The sequence below is a fragment of the Staurois parvus genome, unplaced genomic scaffold (assembly GCF_062004578.1).
Source record: "Staurois parvus isolate SC_StPar_1 unplaced genomic scaffold, SC_StPar_1.0 ptg000213l, whole genome shotgun sequence".
NCBI classification, from domain to species: Eukaryota; Metazoa; Chordata; class Amphibia; order Anura; family Ranidae; genus Staurois; species Staurois parvus.
The window spans coordinates 2830391-2847607 of NW_028318009.1; the positions used below are offsets into that span (position 1 = coordinate 2830391).

At 45.1% G+C, this 17217-nt stretch overlaps 1 protein-coding gene across 3 annotated transcripts in view; it reads right to left on the reverse strand.

The window, feature by feature from the left end:
• The window catches only part of ARNT (aryl hydrocarbon receptor nuclear translocator), a 125676-nt gene that overhangs the window by 51701 nt on the left and 56758 nt on the right, over window positions 1-17217 (reverse strand). For all 3 annotated transcript variants that reach the window (XM_089678969.1, XM_089678968.1, XM_089678967.1), the window contains 4 exons: window positions 11002-11215; window positions 3491-3704; window positions 3303-3405; window positions 84-149 (listed from right to left, as the gene is read on the reverse strand). In XM_089678969.1, coding sequence (XP_089535095.1) covers window positions 84-149; window positions 3303-3405; window positions 3491-3704; window positions 11002-11175 — 557 coding nt within the window. In that variant the 5' untranslated portion in view covers window positions 11176-11215. The remainder of the gene's footprint in view (window positions 1-83; window positions 150-3302; window positions 3406-3490; window positions 3705-11001; window positions 11216-17217) is intronic.

Genomic DNA, 17217 nt, shown 5'->3' on the forward strand with positions numbered 1-17217 from the left:
ATTAAAAAAAAAAAAAAAAGAATAATAAGGCAACATTTTTACAACATGAGCGTCGAACAGTAAAAGTCGCTAAGGACCGTTACCTGCATCTGTTCCTCAAAAAACTCAGCCTGTTCATGGAGGCGGGGTCAACCGCAGTGTTTCCACACCTGAGAAGGTGAAACATTCACCAAAGTTTAGCAAAGATCTCAACTGAAAACAGAACCAGCATACAATAGAAAACCTCCTCACTACTGAGCATTGTGAGTTTCAGACTCTTAGGCCCCTTTCACGTGACCGTGTCGATCAGGTCCGCCCAGGGGCGGATTGACCATTTGGAAAAACGGGCACTGCCCGAGGGCCCGGGGTCAGTAGGGGGCCCCATGAGATGCCCCTGGTACCTTTTTCATAGGCTGTTTTGAGTTTGGACAAGGACACAGAGGGCCCCATGATCCCCTATTGCCCGGAGGCCCCATGAGTTGTCAGTCCGCCCCTGGGTCCGCCTGTCAGTTTTTCAGGTGGTTTGGAGGAAGAAGGGACCCCCCCTTTGAAACGTGTCAGATTTACCCTGGGAGTGTTCCCTTTCGATGGGATTCACACGTGTCTCCTAATCCAGCGCTTCGATTTTGGATTCTATATGCCTTTTATATTGCTACTTTTGTGAGTATATTTCTTAAATCAATAAATTTACCAATTGCTAATTGAGGTGATGCGCAAGGTTGGTATGCTTTGTTTTTGTTTTTCACTGCAGTTTTTCAGGTGGACCTGATTGGACGCTCTATTCATCTCTATTGGCCGGCGGGTGTAAATGGGCTTGTGTCTGTTTTCACCCGCCTAACTCTGATCCGATCCGGTCCACTTAACACAAAATGTAAGCAGATCGGAGGTAATTGGGAGTAAACGGACAGCTGATCCATTTACACCTGACCAGAGCGGGCTCAGTCCATGTCTCAGTAGACCGATCCCCTGCTAAGCAAAGTAGATCCGTCCTGTGTGAAAGGGGCCTAAAGTCTGACTTTAAAAAAGAAAACATTCGCCAGCTTTTGCAAAATATTTAGAGTAAGTAGCATATGATCACCTGAAACTAAATAGGAACTTTGACTTACCTGTAAAATTCCTCATCAGGGAAGGCCCCCTGCCAGCAAAATGCAATAGCACAGCGGGAGTGCTTCCCCCAACCACATCAAATGTGTGGATCGGAAATTCATTTTTGGTTGTTCAACCCACTAGTTCAGTGATGGCGAACCTTTCTAGAGACCGAGTGCCCAAACTGCAACCCAAAACCCCCTTATTTATCGCAAAGTGCCAGCAGTGCAATTAAACCCGAATACTGAGGTTATAGTTTAGAGAAAACAACCCACACATTAACATCTTTTGTCTTAAAAGAAAAACACAACAAAGCTTCCACTGACCACCAGGACAAGGGGGAAAAGTTCCACTGACCAACTGGACAAGGGGGCAAAGTTCCACTGACCACCAGGACAAGGGGGCAAAGTTCCACTGACCACCAGGACGAGGGGGCAAAGCTCCACTGATCACCAGGACAAGGGGACAAAGTTCCACTGACCACCGGCACAAGGGGGGCAAAGTTCCACTGATCACCAGAACAAGAAGGCAAAGTTCCACTGATCACCAGGACAAGGGGACAAAGCTCCACTGATCACCAGGACAAGAAGGCAAAGTTCCCATGACCACCAGGACAAGAAGGCAAAGTTCTACTGATCACCAGGACAAGGGGGCAAAGTTCCACTGATCACCAGGACAACGGGGCAAAGTTCCACTGACCACCGGCACAAGGGGGGCAAAGTCCCACTTATCACCAGGACAAGAAGGCTAAGTTCCACTGATCACCAGGACAAGGAGGCAAAGCTCCACTGATCACCAAGAAAAGGGGGCACCTCTACTCCACTCATTAATCTAACTTAGTAGCACCTGTCTGAGCTCTTTAAAGACACCTGTCCACCCCACAGTCAGTCAGAAGCCAACTACTACCATGGGCAAGACCAAAGAGCTGTCAAAAGACACCAGAGACAAAATTGTGGACCTCCAAAAGGCTGGAAAATAGATCAACTGTTGGAGCAATTATTAGAAAATGGAAGAAGCTAAAGACGACTGTCAGTCTCCCTCGGACTGGGGCTCCATGCAAGATCTCACCTCGTGGGGTATCACTGATGATAAGAAAGGTGAGGATTCAGCCCAGAACTACAAGGGAGGAGCTGGTCAATGACATGAAGAGAGCTGGGACCACAGTTTCAAAGGTCACTGTCGGTAGAACACTACGCCGTCATAGTTTCAAATCATGCATTGCACGGAAGGTTCCCCTGCTCAAGTCATCACATGTCCAGGCCCATCTGAAGTTTGCCAATGACCATCTGGATGATCCAGAGGAGGCATGGGAGAAAGTCATGTGGTCAGATGAGACCAAAGTAGAACATTTTGGTCTAAACTTCACTCGTCGTGTTTGGAGGAAAAAGAAGGATGAGTTGCATTCCAAGAACACCATCCCTACTGTGAAGCATGGGGGTGGTAATATCATGCTTTGGGGGTGCTTTTCTGTGAAGGGGACAGGACGACTGCACTGTATTAAGAAGAGGATGAATGGGGCCATTTATTGTGAGATTTTGAGCAACAACCTCCTTCCCTCAGTCAGAGCATTGAAGATGGGTCGTGCCTGGGTCTTCCAACATGACAACGACCTGAAGCACACAGCCAGGATAACCAAGGAGTGGCTCCGTAAGAAGCATATCAAGGTTCTGGAGTGGCCTAGCCAGTCTCCAGACCTAAATCCAATAGAACCTCTTTGGAGGGAGCTGAAACTCCGTGTTGCTCAGCGACAGCCACGAAACCTGACAGATCTAGAGGAGATCTGTGTGGAGGAGTGGGCCAAAATCCCTGTTGCAGTGCAAACCTGGTCAAGAACTACAGGAAACGTCTGACCTCTGTAATTGCAAACAAAGGCTTCTGTACCAAATATTAACACTGATTTTCTCAGGTGTTCAAATACTTATGTTCAGCAATGCAAGACAAATAAATTCTTTAAAAATCATACAATGTGATTTCCTGAATTTTGTTTTTTAAATTCTGTCTCTCAGAGTGGGAATGCAGCTACAATGTGAATTTCAGACCCCTCCATGATTTCTAAGTGGGAGAACTTATAAAAATCGCAGGGGGTTCAAGTACTTCTGTTCCTCACTGTAAATAACAAATGTGGCTGAAACCCTGAGGAATACACGTATATATGTATTTTTACTGTCTATTTAGTCATTTGCCTGTTTCACTGCGACTATTAATATAGCTAATGCAGAAAACGAGAAAACCTTTACCTCATCCTACAGATAAACGACCTCCGGGAACCCATACACATCCTCATAGAGGACTGCTGGCCCTCTTTCTTCACTGTGCCAGTTTTCAAATCCAAAATGCGTCCTGCAAGTAAGACACCAATCGTGACACACACTGCCCAGGCAACAAGTCACACGTGGATCGGTTTATTAGCCCAATGGCCACTTACCTGTCATGGCATTCTCTGCTGTAGATAACTGTTCCCGCAGCTTGTCCGCGTCATCTGGATGGACCTGGTCATACAAGGAGCTCCCAAACCACTCGGTCTGAGGCTGATTGAGAACCGGAGTCACAGAATCAGACACGTAGACGATCCGGCCCGTCTCGCAGGATACCACAAATAGGAAACCATCCGCAGCTTCCAAGATAAGATGCTTCAACTCCTACAAAAGGATTAAAGAATAGGTAATCCCGACATTTCATATTCCTGATATGTGTCTACTGTACCATGTACTTCTATGGAAGAGTCTCCTGTTCTCTCTGTATTGCTTCCCTTGTGTCAGATCTCTGGTGCTCCTGCCAGTCCCTCTAGTTCCCTATTAAAAACTGACAACACTAGGCATGCAAGCACAGCACGGTTAGTATTCTGGCTGTGCAGGGTTCTCAGCCTGCTCTCCTCCAATGATCAGACTTTTGCTGACAGCCCACTCCTGGCTGCACAGCCATTTACTGGGAAGATCAGTGTGCTGCCGTTTCTCTTCCCCTAGCTCTCCGAGCATCTTATGCAGCTGAGAACAGAGGGAATGTGATCATTTAGTCCTCATGCACACTGGAGCCGTGTTTTGAGAACGCTGGTAATGTTAGATGTGTAAAGTCACGTTAAAAACGTGAGTTTTTCAGCTTTATTTAGAGTTTTTTCATTACCGTTTTCCCATGTTTTTTTTTCTTGGTCAAAACAACATCCAACAACGCTGGTTTGCGGCGTTTTACTGCGTTTTTCAGCGTTCGAGCATTTTTACAGCTAAAAAACTCCTCTAGAAAGCCACTAGTCCTGCTCTTTGTAGCTAAAAAACGTTGATTCCAGTCTATGTGTGTATGGACACCTAGAATAAGATGCTGGGAGGTTTACTAGCTGTAGAAAAAAAAAAGAAAAAAAAAAAGCCAAAAACAGCCGCTGTAAAAACATCCGTGTGCATGAGAACTTACCAAATACAAAAAATTGGGGCTGGGGGGGGCGGTTTGACAAAAAACATCCAAAAATGCCAGTTTTCTGCGACTCACTGCGTTTTACCACGTTTTGCTGTGTTTTTCAGCGTTAGAGCATTTTTACAGCTAAAAAACTCCTCTAGAAACCAGATATAGTGAACGCAGGGTCCGGGGAGAGCGGATATAGTGAATGCAGGGTCCGGGGAGAGCGGATATAGTGAATGCAGGGTCCGGGGAGATCGGATATAGTGAATGCAGGGTCCAGGGAGAGCGGATATAGTGAATGTGGGGTCCGGGGAGAGCGGATATAGGGAATGCGGGGTCCGGGGAGAGCGGATATAGTGAATGCGGGGTCCGGGGAGAGCGGATATAGTGAATGCGGGGTCCGGGGAGATCGGATATAGTGAATGCAGGGTCCGGGGAGATCGGATATAGTGAATGCAGGGTCCGGGGAGAGCGGATATAGTGAATGCAGGGTCCGGGGAGAGCGGATATAGTGAATGCAGGGTCCGGGGAGAGCGGATAGAGTGAATGCAGGGTCCGGGGAGAGCGGATATAATGAATGCAGGGTCCGGGGAGAGCTGATATAGTGAATGCAGGGTCTGGGGGAGACCGGATATAGTGAACGCAGGGTCCTGGGAGACCAAATATAGTGAATGCAGGGTCTGGGGAGAGCGGATATAGTGAATGCAGGGTCTGGGGAGAGCGGATATAGTGAATGCAGGGTCCGGGGAGACCAAATATAGTGAATGCAGAGTCCGGGGAGACCGGATATAGTGAATGCAGGGCCCTGGGAAACCAAATATAGTGAATGCAGGGTCTGGGGAGACCAGATATAGTGAATGCAGGGTCCGGGGAGACCGGATATAGTGAATGCAGGGTTTAACGAGACCGGATATAGTGAATGCAGGGTCTGGGGGACCAGATATCGTGAATGCACGGTCCAGGGAGACCGGATATAGTGAATGCAGGGTCTGGGGAGACCGGATATAATGAATGCAGGGTCCTGGGAGACCAAATATAGTGAATGCAGTGTCTGGGGAGAGTGGATATAGTGATTGCAGGGTCCTGGGAGACCAAATATAGTGAATGCAGGGCCCGGGGAGACCGGATATAGTGAATGCAGGGTCCGGGGAGACCAATTATAGTGAATGCAGGGTCCTAGGAGACCAAATATAGTGAATGCAGGGTCCTAGGAGAGCGGATATAGTGAATGCAAGGTCTGGGGAGACCAAATATAGTGAATGCAGGGTCCGGGGAGACCAGATATAGTGAATGCAGGGTCCGGGGAGACCGGATATAGTGAATGCAGGGTCCGGGGAGACCGGATATAGTGAATGCAGGGTCCTAGGAGACCAAATATAGTGAATGCAGGGTCCTAGGAGACCAAATATAGTGATTGCAGGGTCCTAGGAGAGCGGATATAGTGAATGCAAGGTCTGGGGAGACCAAATATAGTGAATGCAGGGTCCGGGGAGACCAGATATAGTGAATGCAGGGTCCGGGGAGAACGGATATAGTGAATGCAGGGTCCGGGGAGACCGGATATAGTGAATGCAGGGTCCGGGGAGACCGGATATAGTGAATGCGGGGTCCAGGGAGACCAGATTTAGTGAATGCAGGGTCCGGGGAGACCGGATATAGTGAATGCAGGGTCCGGGGAGATCGGATATAGTGAATGTGGGGTCCTGGGAGACCGGATATAGTGAATGCAGGGTCCGGGGAGACCGGATATAGTGAATGCAGGGTCCTGGGAGAGCGGATATAGTGAATGCAGGGTCCGGGGAGAGCGGATATAGTGAATGCAGGGTCCGGGGAGACCGGATATAGTGAATGCAGGGTCCGGGGAGACCGGATATAGTGAATGCAGGGTCCGGGGAGACCGGATATAGTGAATGCATGGTCCGGGGAGAGCGGATATAGTGAATGCATGGTCCGGGGAGAGCGGATATAGTGAATGCAGGGTCCGGGGAGAGCGGATATAGTGAATGCAGGGTCCGGGGAGACCGGATATAGTGAATGCAGGGTCCGGGGAGAGCGGATATAGTGAATGCAGGGTCCGGGGAGACCAGATATAGTGAATGCAGGGTCCTGGGTTTAGGAACACTTTAAGCTCATTACCTATGACAGGGACAACTGAGCTCTCATCAGGGATTTTCTGACATTGCCAGAATTTTGTTGACTGACAGAATAGCTTGACTGCCCTGTTAAGTGAAATATTCTAACCTACGTATCCAGACATACATGGGTGATGAGGGTGTACATTATGAAGTCATCTAATCCTTATACACATCACCGGTGACCAGCTCTAAGCAGCAGGATTAAAGGATTATATGATTCCAGCAGAATGGGAGAGAACACCTCCGGCCTCAACTGCACACTATGACCTCAAGGACTCAGTTGTTGGCAGCCTTGTCTTCAGGCGATGGAATCCAATAGTAAATGTATGGAGCACTATGTGAATGGAGTTTGTCTCTTATCATCATCGCATTCATGGAGGTTTATTTTTACTTGGGATGCACCGGAATTTCGGCCACCAAAACACATCGTCCGAAAATAAAATTTTGCCAATACAGGTGCCAATACAGGGGACTGTATGTACAGCAAATGTAAAGGGGGGGGGAAAGGTGGAGAAAGGCAGCAGAGGAGCAGTGTATTCAGTGACTGGCTGCCTAAATGTCAGTGCTGCTTTTTAAATGAATTTACCGTCTTTTTTTTTTTCTTCGCTATAGCTCAAAAAATGAGCCGTCACTTTTCCCAGAGCTACAGGAAACAAAGGGGCGGGGTCACTGGGTAATGTCACTGGGCGACCCCGCCCTTTTGTTTCCTTTAGCCCTCCAAGAATGACAGCTCCTTCTCTGAACTATAGTGAAGAAAAAAACAATGCCGTATTTTTTTATGTAATTATTGGCTTTTTTTTTTTTCTTCGCTATAGCTCAAAAAATGAGCTGTCACTTTTCACGGAGTTAAAGGAAACAAAAGGGGTGAATAATGTCACTGGGTGACCCCGCCCTTTTGTTTCCTTTAGCCCTCCAAGAATGACAGCTCCTTCTCTGAACTATAGTGAAGAAAAAAACAATGCCTTTTTTTAAATGTCATTATCGGCTTTTTTTTTTCTTCGCTATAGCTCAAAAAATGAGCTGTCACTTTTCCCGAGCTAAAGGAAACAAAGGGGCGGATAATGTCACTAGGTGACTCCGCCCCTTTTGTTTCCTTTAGCCCTCCAAGAATGACAGCTCCTTCTCTGAGCTATAGTGAAGAAAAAAACTGTGTGATCCCGCCCCTTTTGTCTCCTTTACCCCTCCAAGAATGACAGCTCCTTCTCTGCGCTATAGTGAAAAAAAAAACAATGCCATTTTTTAAATGTAATTACCGGCTTTTTTTTTCTTCACTATAGCTCAAAAAATGAGCTGTCACTTTCCCGAGCTAAAGGAAACAAAGGGGCGGATAATGTCACTGGGTGACCCCGCTCCTTTTGTTTCCTTTAGCCCTCCAAGAATGACAGCTCCTTCTCTGAGCTATAGTGTAGAAAAAAAACATTTCCGTTTTTTAAATGTAATTGTTTTTTTTGTTTTTTTTCTTTTAACTATAGCTCAGAGATGTCTTCAGGAAGCATGCAAAAAGACAAAGAGGGCGCACAGGCCTAGTGCATTACCTAAAAAATTGGTTTATTGTACAAAATGTGAAATACTCACAAAAGAATAAAAGTCAAAAGGCACATCATAAGAAATACAGCAAGGTCCAACCTCCCTGGAAGGTGTCTGGTCGGCGACTAAAGCCCTCCAAATGGTTGACGCGTTTCGAGGCGAAGCCTCTTCCTCAGAGCTGCTACCTTTCAGGAAGCACCCTGCCAACCCCCCACCCACACACACACAATGACCCAATGCATTCCATAAACCAGTGGTCTCCAAACTGTGGCTTGGGGGGCTGTATGTGACCCTCTGCTAGCCTATATCTGATCCTTGGGACACTACTCTACCAAATGACACCAATGGTGGGGAAGCAGTGACACCATCAATGGTGCGATTCTTCCCACTGATATCAACAATGGGGCCTTAATCCCCTAACTAAAACCAATGATGGGGCATTGTTTATGCCCACTGATGCCAGTGCATTTTTTACTCCAACTGGCCACAGTCCGACCCCCCCTAAAGCCTGAAGGAAAGTAAACTGGCCCTTTGCTAAAAAGCTTGGAGAGCCCTGGCATAGCAAATCACAAGGACCCAGTAAGATTAGGTACTTAATGATAGAGCCTGTTGACGAGGGGTAAAAAGCAGGAAACAGGGAGGGCAATATAGAAGCAGAACAAACCGCAGTTTTACTTTTCGGATGAGTAAAACCGCTGTAAAACTACTGGTGTTACATTGTGTTCTGCAGCCCCTGCTCCTGGCCATCACTAAAGAGCAAAGAAAGGAAAGAAAGGACAAATCAGCAGTCTCTCTCTCCCATCTGCTTCAGCTCCCTCTAGTGGTGGCCGGAAGGAGCTGCTGCAGGAAGAGAAAATGTAAAAAGACTCCAAGTTTTGAACTTTCCATGTCTGAAATTTCTCTGTATGAGCAAAACAGGTACCTTACGCAACGTTATTATTTTTTTGTACAGATTGCAGAAATGACAAAGAATAATGGATAAGTAATGTAGGTACACGTCTCCTCTAACCACTTCAATACCGGGCACTTATACCCCCTTCCTGCCCAGGCCAGTTTTCAGCTTTCAGCGCTGTCGCACTGTGAATGACAATTGCGCGGTCATACAACACTGTACCAATATTACATTTTTATCTTTTTTCACACAAATACAGCTTTCTTTTGGTGGTATTTAATCACCACTGAATTTTTTCATTTTTTGCTAAATAAAACAAAAAAACACCTGAAACTTTGGAAAACAAATGTACTTTTCTTCGTTTCTGTTATAAAATTTTGCAAATAAATAAAATTTCTTCATAAATTCAGGTCAAAATGTATTCTGCTACATTTCTTTGGTGAAAATAATAATAATGAAATTTGTGTTTTATGGCACCTGAACCTGCGTTTTGCAATTGTAGTGTTTTGAGATCGCAGGCAGAATTGCAGGGATCCTGCCATGATCCCAAAACACCCAGGTGTGAATGGAGACTTGGTCCCAATTCACACTGATGCAAATTTGATGCGGATCAGGTGCGAGCTGAAAGACAAAAGATTTGCATGGCATCTGAATATACTGTACTTTTTTTTATTCTTGAAGGACGTTCAGTGGTGTGATTTTGATCCGGGTAAAAAAAGGGTCCTGTGCGAGTTTGGAGTCATGTGTTCCAGACTCGCACAGAGGCATTCTAAAGGCAAATTTGCACGGAAGTGGCTGGAAGGCAGATTTGCACGGACGTGGCTGGAAGGCAGATTTGCACGGACGTGGCTGGAAGGCAGATTTGCACAGAAGTGGCTGGAAGGCAGATTTGCACAGAAGTGGCTGGAAGGCAGATTTGCACAGAAGTGGCTGGAAGGCAGATTTGCACAGAAGTGGCTGGAAGGCAGATTTGCACGGAAGTGGCTGGAAGGCAGATTTGCACGGAAGTGGCTGGAAGGCAGATTTGCACGGACGTGGCTGGAAGGCAGATTTGCACGGACGTGGCTGGAAGGCAGATTTGCACGGAAGTAGCTGGAAGGCAGATTTGCAAGGAAGTGGCTGCAAGGCAGATTTGCACAGAAGTGGCTGCAAGGCAGATTTGCACGGACGTGGCTGGAAGGCAGATTTGCACGGACGTGGCTGGAAGGCAGATTTGCACGGAAGTGGCTGGAAGGCAGATTTGCAAGGAAGTGGCTGGAAGGCAGATTTGCAAGGAAGTGGCTGGAAGGCAGATTTGCAAGGAAGTGGCTGGAAGGCAGATTTGCAAGGAAGTGGCTGGAAGGCAGATTTGCACAGAAGTGTCTGGAAGGCAGATTTGCACAGAAGTGGCTGTGTGGCAGATTTGCACAGAAGTGGCTGTGTGGCAGATTTGCATGGAAGTGTCCAAAAGGCAGATTTGCATGGAAGTGTCTAAAAGGCAGATTTGCATCGAAGTGTCTAAAAGGCAGATTTGCATGGAAGTGGCTGGAAGGCAGATTTGCATTGAAGTGGCTGGAAGGCAGATTTGCATGGAAGTGGCTGGAAGGCAGATTTGCATGGAAGTGGCTGGAAGGCAGTTTTGCAGAGAAGATAACAGAATGCATTTTTAGCACAAGAAGGCAGATTGAAATTCCTAGCAGTACTAAATTCGCATTGAACAAAAGGGTATTCACGATCACATCCCTAAATCATATCAGAGTCGGATCTGCACCACTGAACACCTACCTTTGGCAACTGTACCAAAAACTGGCAAGAAAATCGCATCAAGTAAACCCTGCCAGCAGCAGGCCTATATGTAAAAAAAAAAAAAAAAAAAAAAAAAAAAAACACACTTGACTGATGCCCAGACATGCATGTCCCCCGCATCAGGCGATACAATTTTTGCATCCCTGTACACCCAAATTATTTTCAGTTTCATGTCTGACACAGTTGCTTGGCATAGAAGTCATTACACACCTGATCGGTCAAGAAGGACGGCTTATAGGAGCCATCAGTGGACGTGTTTCCGGTACCCCTCAGAGACTTCATATGAGACACTGCCATGCGTAAGATGGTGAGCTTGTCAGGCTTGCGAGCCAGGGCATTGCAGGTGGGCACCATGTCGGACAGTTCTGTGATGTACGCTGTCATTTTGTTTCTCCTCCTTCGCTCGATCTCGCTGTGATTCTCCCTACAGAGGAACAAAACGGAAGGTTACAGGATACTTAGGAACTGAAGAATACAGGAGAAAAAGGACTGTTAGACTGCCCGTGTCTTCTGTGTTATGTGAGGACATCATGCCATCATGCCAACCATGCACTTCAGAGAGAGGAGAAAACAAGGACAAGAGTTATAGACCAAATTCTGCCTCTACCTAGTACTGGACCAGTATTGGTGGGTCCGGGATGCTGGGATGAGCGGATTATGACACATACAGAATATTGAAGTACTGTGCAAACAGCTTCATCATCAAGCTGGCTAGAGACGTGGACATCTCCCTTTGGCCATTTCTCCTATGTTGACCCATCTAGGGAAGCACCGAAAATTTCGGTGGCCGAAACATTTCGGCCATTGGCTGAAATGGAAAAAAAAACAAAAAACGATACAGGTGCTGAAAAAACCCCGGCCCTCGCCAGCCGCCACCGCTCAGTAGTTCTCAGCCTTACCTGAGAAACCATCGATCCCGACACTGGGCATAGAGATGAGTGAAGGAAAGATGCCCACCACTCATCTCTTTGCCCTTGAAGGACCAGAGCGATGTCACTTCCTGTTCCGGCCATTTTTTTTTTTTTTTAAAGCACTAGATCAATGCTTTTATTGTTCCAATGCTTCACATTGCAGAGGAGAGATGTGGGGTCCTATTGACCTCATATCGATCCATAAAGAGGACCTGTCACTAATTATTTCTATCACAAGGGATACATACATTTCTTGTGATCAGAATAAAAGTGATTAACATTTTTTTTAAAGGGACAGTGCAAAAAAAAAAAAATTATATAAATAACAAAAAAAAGTTTAAAGGCCCCCCCCCCCCCGATGCTTGCACGCGGTGGTGAACGTGGACGCAGGCCATGCCCACATATGTAAACGGTGTTCAAACCACACACGTGAGGTATCGCCGCGAACGGTGAAGCAAGAGCAATAATTCTCGCACTAGACCTCCTCTGTAACTTTACACAGCTAACCTGTAGAAATTTTTAAAGCATCATCTATGGAGATTTTTAAGTACCGCAGTTTCACGCCATTCCAAGAGCGTGCGCAATTTTAAAGCGTGACATGTTGGGTATCTATTTACTCGCCATAACATACTCTTTCATATTCTACAAAAAAATTGGGGGTATATATATATATATATTTTTTTTTTATTATTTTTTTTTTTTTAAATCAATGAATTTTTTTAAAAAATATATATATATTCATTTTTAAAAACTGCGTATTTCGGTTTCAGTTTTCGGCCAAGTGCATTTTGAATTTTCAGTTTCAGCACCAGAAATTTCATTTTGGTGCACCACTAGACCAAACATTATTACATTTCCAAATGTGCGATGTTGAACATACAGTCCGGAATCTTTTGAACCTTGGATGTTTTAAGCTCAGCTCCAATTGGATAAACTGTGGAAGGGTTAGATATTCTGTCAACGTTTTATTACTGTTTCTGTCCCTACTTGGAAAATACAAAAAGAGGGGTTTCCGTTGTGCATATATGTGCCAACACATGTAAATATACTACTGCGTCTGCAAAGTAGAGTCCCTCTCGCCAAACTATTGGAGCGCCTAACCATGGTACATGTATAACAAAGCAAAAATTGAGAGCACGCTTACCTGGAGGCAACCCCTTCTTTCTTAAAAGTACAGCAACACATCAGAAGACCAACACTGCCTAAGGCAGCTGAAGAATCCCATTGTGTGCGCACTGGTGTGTTGTCGTACCTTTAAGCACTCCAAATATCGGCACATGTTAATGAACAGCAGAGGGGTGGACTATTATTTTCTTGTCTATAAATGGCAATGGAGGACTTGGGTGACCATTGCACTGGTTAATGGCTATACACCAAGTTCCCAGAAACAGTGTATGGAGATGATCTGACTGGCTCTGTACCGTGTGACTGCTGTAATCACCAATCATAGTGATCACCAGTGCAAACGCTACTGTTTACATTGTTGATTCCTCTCCTTCCTCTTACAATGAAGGAAGGAGAGGAAATAGTATTAATCCATGAATGGGAAATGAATGAATAGGTCAGCATCTTGCAGGATGTTCACCAACTGTGGGATCTTTTTTTTTTTTTTTTTTTTTAACCCTTACACCCCCCTCCTTCCCTACACATCTGACCTTCAGCCTGTTTCTTTAGAAGACCTGTATATTAACCCCTCATCTCCCTTACCCTGCACATCAACCCTCTCATCTCCATCCTCCCACTATAAGTAGCCCATACTTTACCCCCTTCACTTCCTCCTCCCTCTGATCTATATGTATGGTCTACACACTAAATTTATTTAACTTTCATTTATTTATTTTTTTTTCTTAGGAGCCTGCAGAGCATCACAGGGGCAATTTCAGGCTCCTGCAGACTCTCAGCATAGCTGTCTGCTCGTACCTCCTATGGGCAGGCAGTTACCTAAGAGCAGGAAGAATCAATGAACTACTAAAGTGCTCTCCAGCGCCCTTGCAGTTTACTGAGATCTACAAACTGTCAGCAGCAATGGCTGATGGTACTTGTAGGTAGTCATTCACAGGAAAGTGTGAATAAATGATGCAGCCACGTGGGAGGAGACCGGCACGACAGCGCTGTTTTCAAAGTGTGACAGCGTGTGCAAGGAGGGGATTCACCACCCGCTGTCAAAGGCGGGGAGGGGGGGAGGCCGCAGATACTGGAACATGTTCCATAGGTGAACTGAGCCTTTAAAGAGAAGAGGACTGCCTCCAGGTAAGCCTGCTCTCAATGTATGATTTGTTGTGCAATATATGTATGTATGTATTGCAATGTATGTTCCATAGTTGATAACTCCAGTGAAAAGAAGACTAGAGTTCCATCTGCTGGCTGGACAGCCTTGTCACTGTAATGAGTAAATTCAGTCTCAGAAATCTCCATTCAATCTCAGAAGGGGATCCTAGACTGCTGAGTCGGATCAGAATGGACATGGAGGTCACATACGTGACTTCTATGTCCCTTTCAAATTTTTTCTTCATCTATTAATGGGAAGGAAAAAGGTACCCACGTAATCAGTTGGGGTGGCCAGATGTAAGTGCCTATTATCTGGTCACATCTGGTCAAGTCAGTAGAAGTAGACCTGAATGCAAACGTTTTCTGTTCAGCCCAGCAAACTTGAATGGACCCAGATGTGGATGCGCATAGGCAGAAGAACTACTGTTTACATCCAGCCACCCATAGGGATACATTAGTCTGATAAGGACATATAGAAGGGACCAAAAATAATCAAAACCAATATACACTTCCTTTAAATCACTGTTTCCAGGCATAATTTGTAGTTACAGTCATGGCCGAAATTGTTGGCACCCTTGATATTTCTCCAGGAAATCATGTATTTCTCACGAAACGTATTGCATTAACACATGTTTTGCTATACACATGTTTATTCCCTTTGTGTGTATTGGGACAAAACAAAAAAAGGGAGGAAAGAAAGCAAATTCGACATAATGTCACACAAACCTCCAAAAATGGGCTGGACAAAAGTATTGGCACCCTTTCACAACTGCGGATAAATAAGAATGTTACAAGCATGTGATGCTCCTGTAAACTCACCTGGGGCAAGTAACAGGTGTGGGCAATATAGAAATCACACCTGAAAGCAGATAAAAAGGAGAGACGTTCACTTAACCTTTGCATTGTGTGTCTGTCTGTGCCACACTAAGCATGGACAACAGAAAGAGGAGACGAGAACTGTCTGAGGACCTGAGAACCAAAATTGTGGCAAAATATCAACAATCTCAAGGTTACAAGTCCATCTCCAGAGAACTAGATTTGCCTTTGTCCACAGTGCGCAACATTATCAAGAAGTTTGCAACCCATGGCACTGTAGCTAATCTCCCTGGTCGTGGACGGATGAGGAAAATTGATGAAAGATTGCAACGCAGAATAGTCCGGATGGTGGATAAGCAGCCCCAAACATGTTCCAAAGACATTCAAGCTGTCCTGCAGGCTCAGGGAGCATCAGTGTCAGCGCGAACTATCCGTCGACATTTAAATGAAATGAAACGCTATGGCAGGAGACCCAGGAGGACCCCACTGCTGACACAGAGACATAAAAAAGCAAGACTACAGTTTGCCAAAATGTACTTGAGTAAGCCAAAAGCCTTCTGGGAAAACGTCTTGTGGACAGATGAGACTAAGATAGAGCTTTTCGGTAAAGCACATCATTCTACTGTTTACCGAAAACGGAATGAGGCCTACAAAGAACAAAACACAGTACCTACGGTAAAATATGGTGGAGGTTCAATGATGTTTTGGGGTTGTTTTGCTGCCTCTGGCACTGGGTGCCTTGACTGTGTGCAAGGCATCATGAAATCTGAGGATTACCAAAGGATTTTGGGTCGCACTGTAGGGCCCAGTGTCAGAAAGCTGGGTTTGCGTCCAAGATCCTGGGTCTTCCAGCAGGACAATGACCCCAAACATACGTCAAAAAGCACTCAGAAATGGATGGCAAAGAAGCGCTGGAGAGTTCTGAAGTGGCCAGCAATGAGCCCAGATCTAAATCCCATTGAACACCTGTGGAGAGATCTTAAAATTGCTGTTGGGAAAAGGTGTCCTTCCAATAAGAGAGACCTGGAGCTGTTTGCAAAGGAAGAGTGGTCCAAAATTCCGGGTGAGAGGTGTCAGAAGCTTATTGATGGTTATAGGAAGCGACTGATTTCAGTTATGTTTTCCAAAGGGTGTGCAACCAAATATTAAGTTAAGGGTGCCAATACTTTTGTCCAGCCCATTTTTGGGGTTTTGTGTGACATTATGTCATATTTGCTTTTCTGCCTCTGTTTTATATTTGTTCCAATACATACAAAGGGAATAAACATGTGTATAGCAAAACATGTGTTAATGCAATACCTTTTTTGTGTGAAATACTTGATTTTCAGGAAAAATATCAAGGGTGCCAACAATTTCGGCCATGACTGTATACAAGTATATGGAGCAGCCATTCCTGCTCATCAACCAGCTGAGTAGTGCTGCACAGCAATTGTGCCTTATCGTTTCGCTCTCAATGCAAGTCTGCATTCTGACGCCATGCAAGTTGGTTGTGACAGAATGAAAATAATGCACTGCATGTCAGGTCTACATACATCCCAGTGTATAATAGAAGCTGTTTTCCTCCAGCCTCCCTGTCTGATTAAAACATAAGCAGTGTAGTGGAAAAGTCATGGCACTGGCTTGTTTTCTTGGGTGAGGAATTTTCAGTTTGTGTTATTGAGCTCTGTAAACAGGCTTTTCTTTGTTATATTTCAATCTTTTTATTCAAATTTTAGGAATAAAAAAAAATTCTCTCAGTGGGTAGAAAAGTATCAACTTACAGGCAACTTGGATAAGCTGGAGGATACAGTGTCCATGGCTTCAAAAGCAATGTCAAATTTCATTTCCTCTGACTACAGAACAGTTTTCCACTTTGCAACAGACCATTTTAAATAGAGTTTGGCCCAGAAAACAAAGCTGCGTTTCTGGATCATGTTTTTAGTTATGGCTTCTTCTTTGCATGATTGAGCTTTACCTTGCATTTTTGGATGGCACTGCGAACTGTATTCACAGACCGTGATTTTTGAAAGTACTCCTGAGCCCATGCAGTGATGTCCATCACAGAATCATGCCTGTTTTCAAGGCAGTGCCAACTGAGGGCCCGAAGATCACAGGCATCCAATATTGCGTTTTGGCCCTATCCCTTCCCCGCAGAGATTTCTCCAGATTCTCAATGTTTTGAAGATATTATGTACTGTAGATGACATATATTTTAAGTCTTTGCAATTTTTACATTGAGGAAAATTATTTTGAAATTGTTTGACAATATTTACGTGTAACATTTCACAGATTGGTGAATCTCTGCTTATGTTTACTTCTGAAACACTCTGACTTTCTAAGATGCTCTTTATATAACCTATCATGTTCCTGACCTGTTGCCAATGAACCTACTTAGTCGTAAAATGTTCCTTCAGTTCTTCCTGGTTAAGACCACTTACTTTGCCAGCTTTTA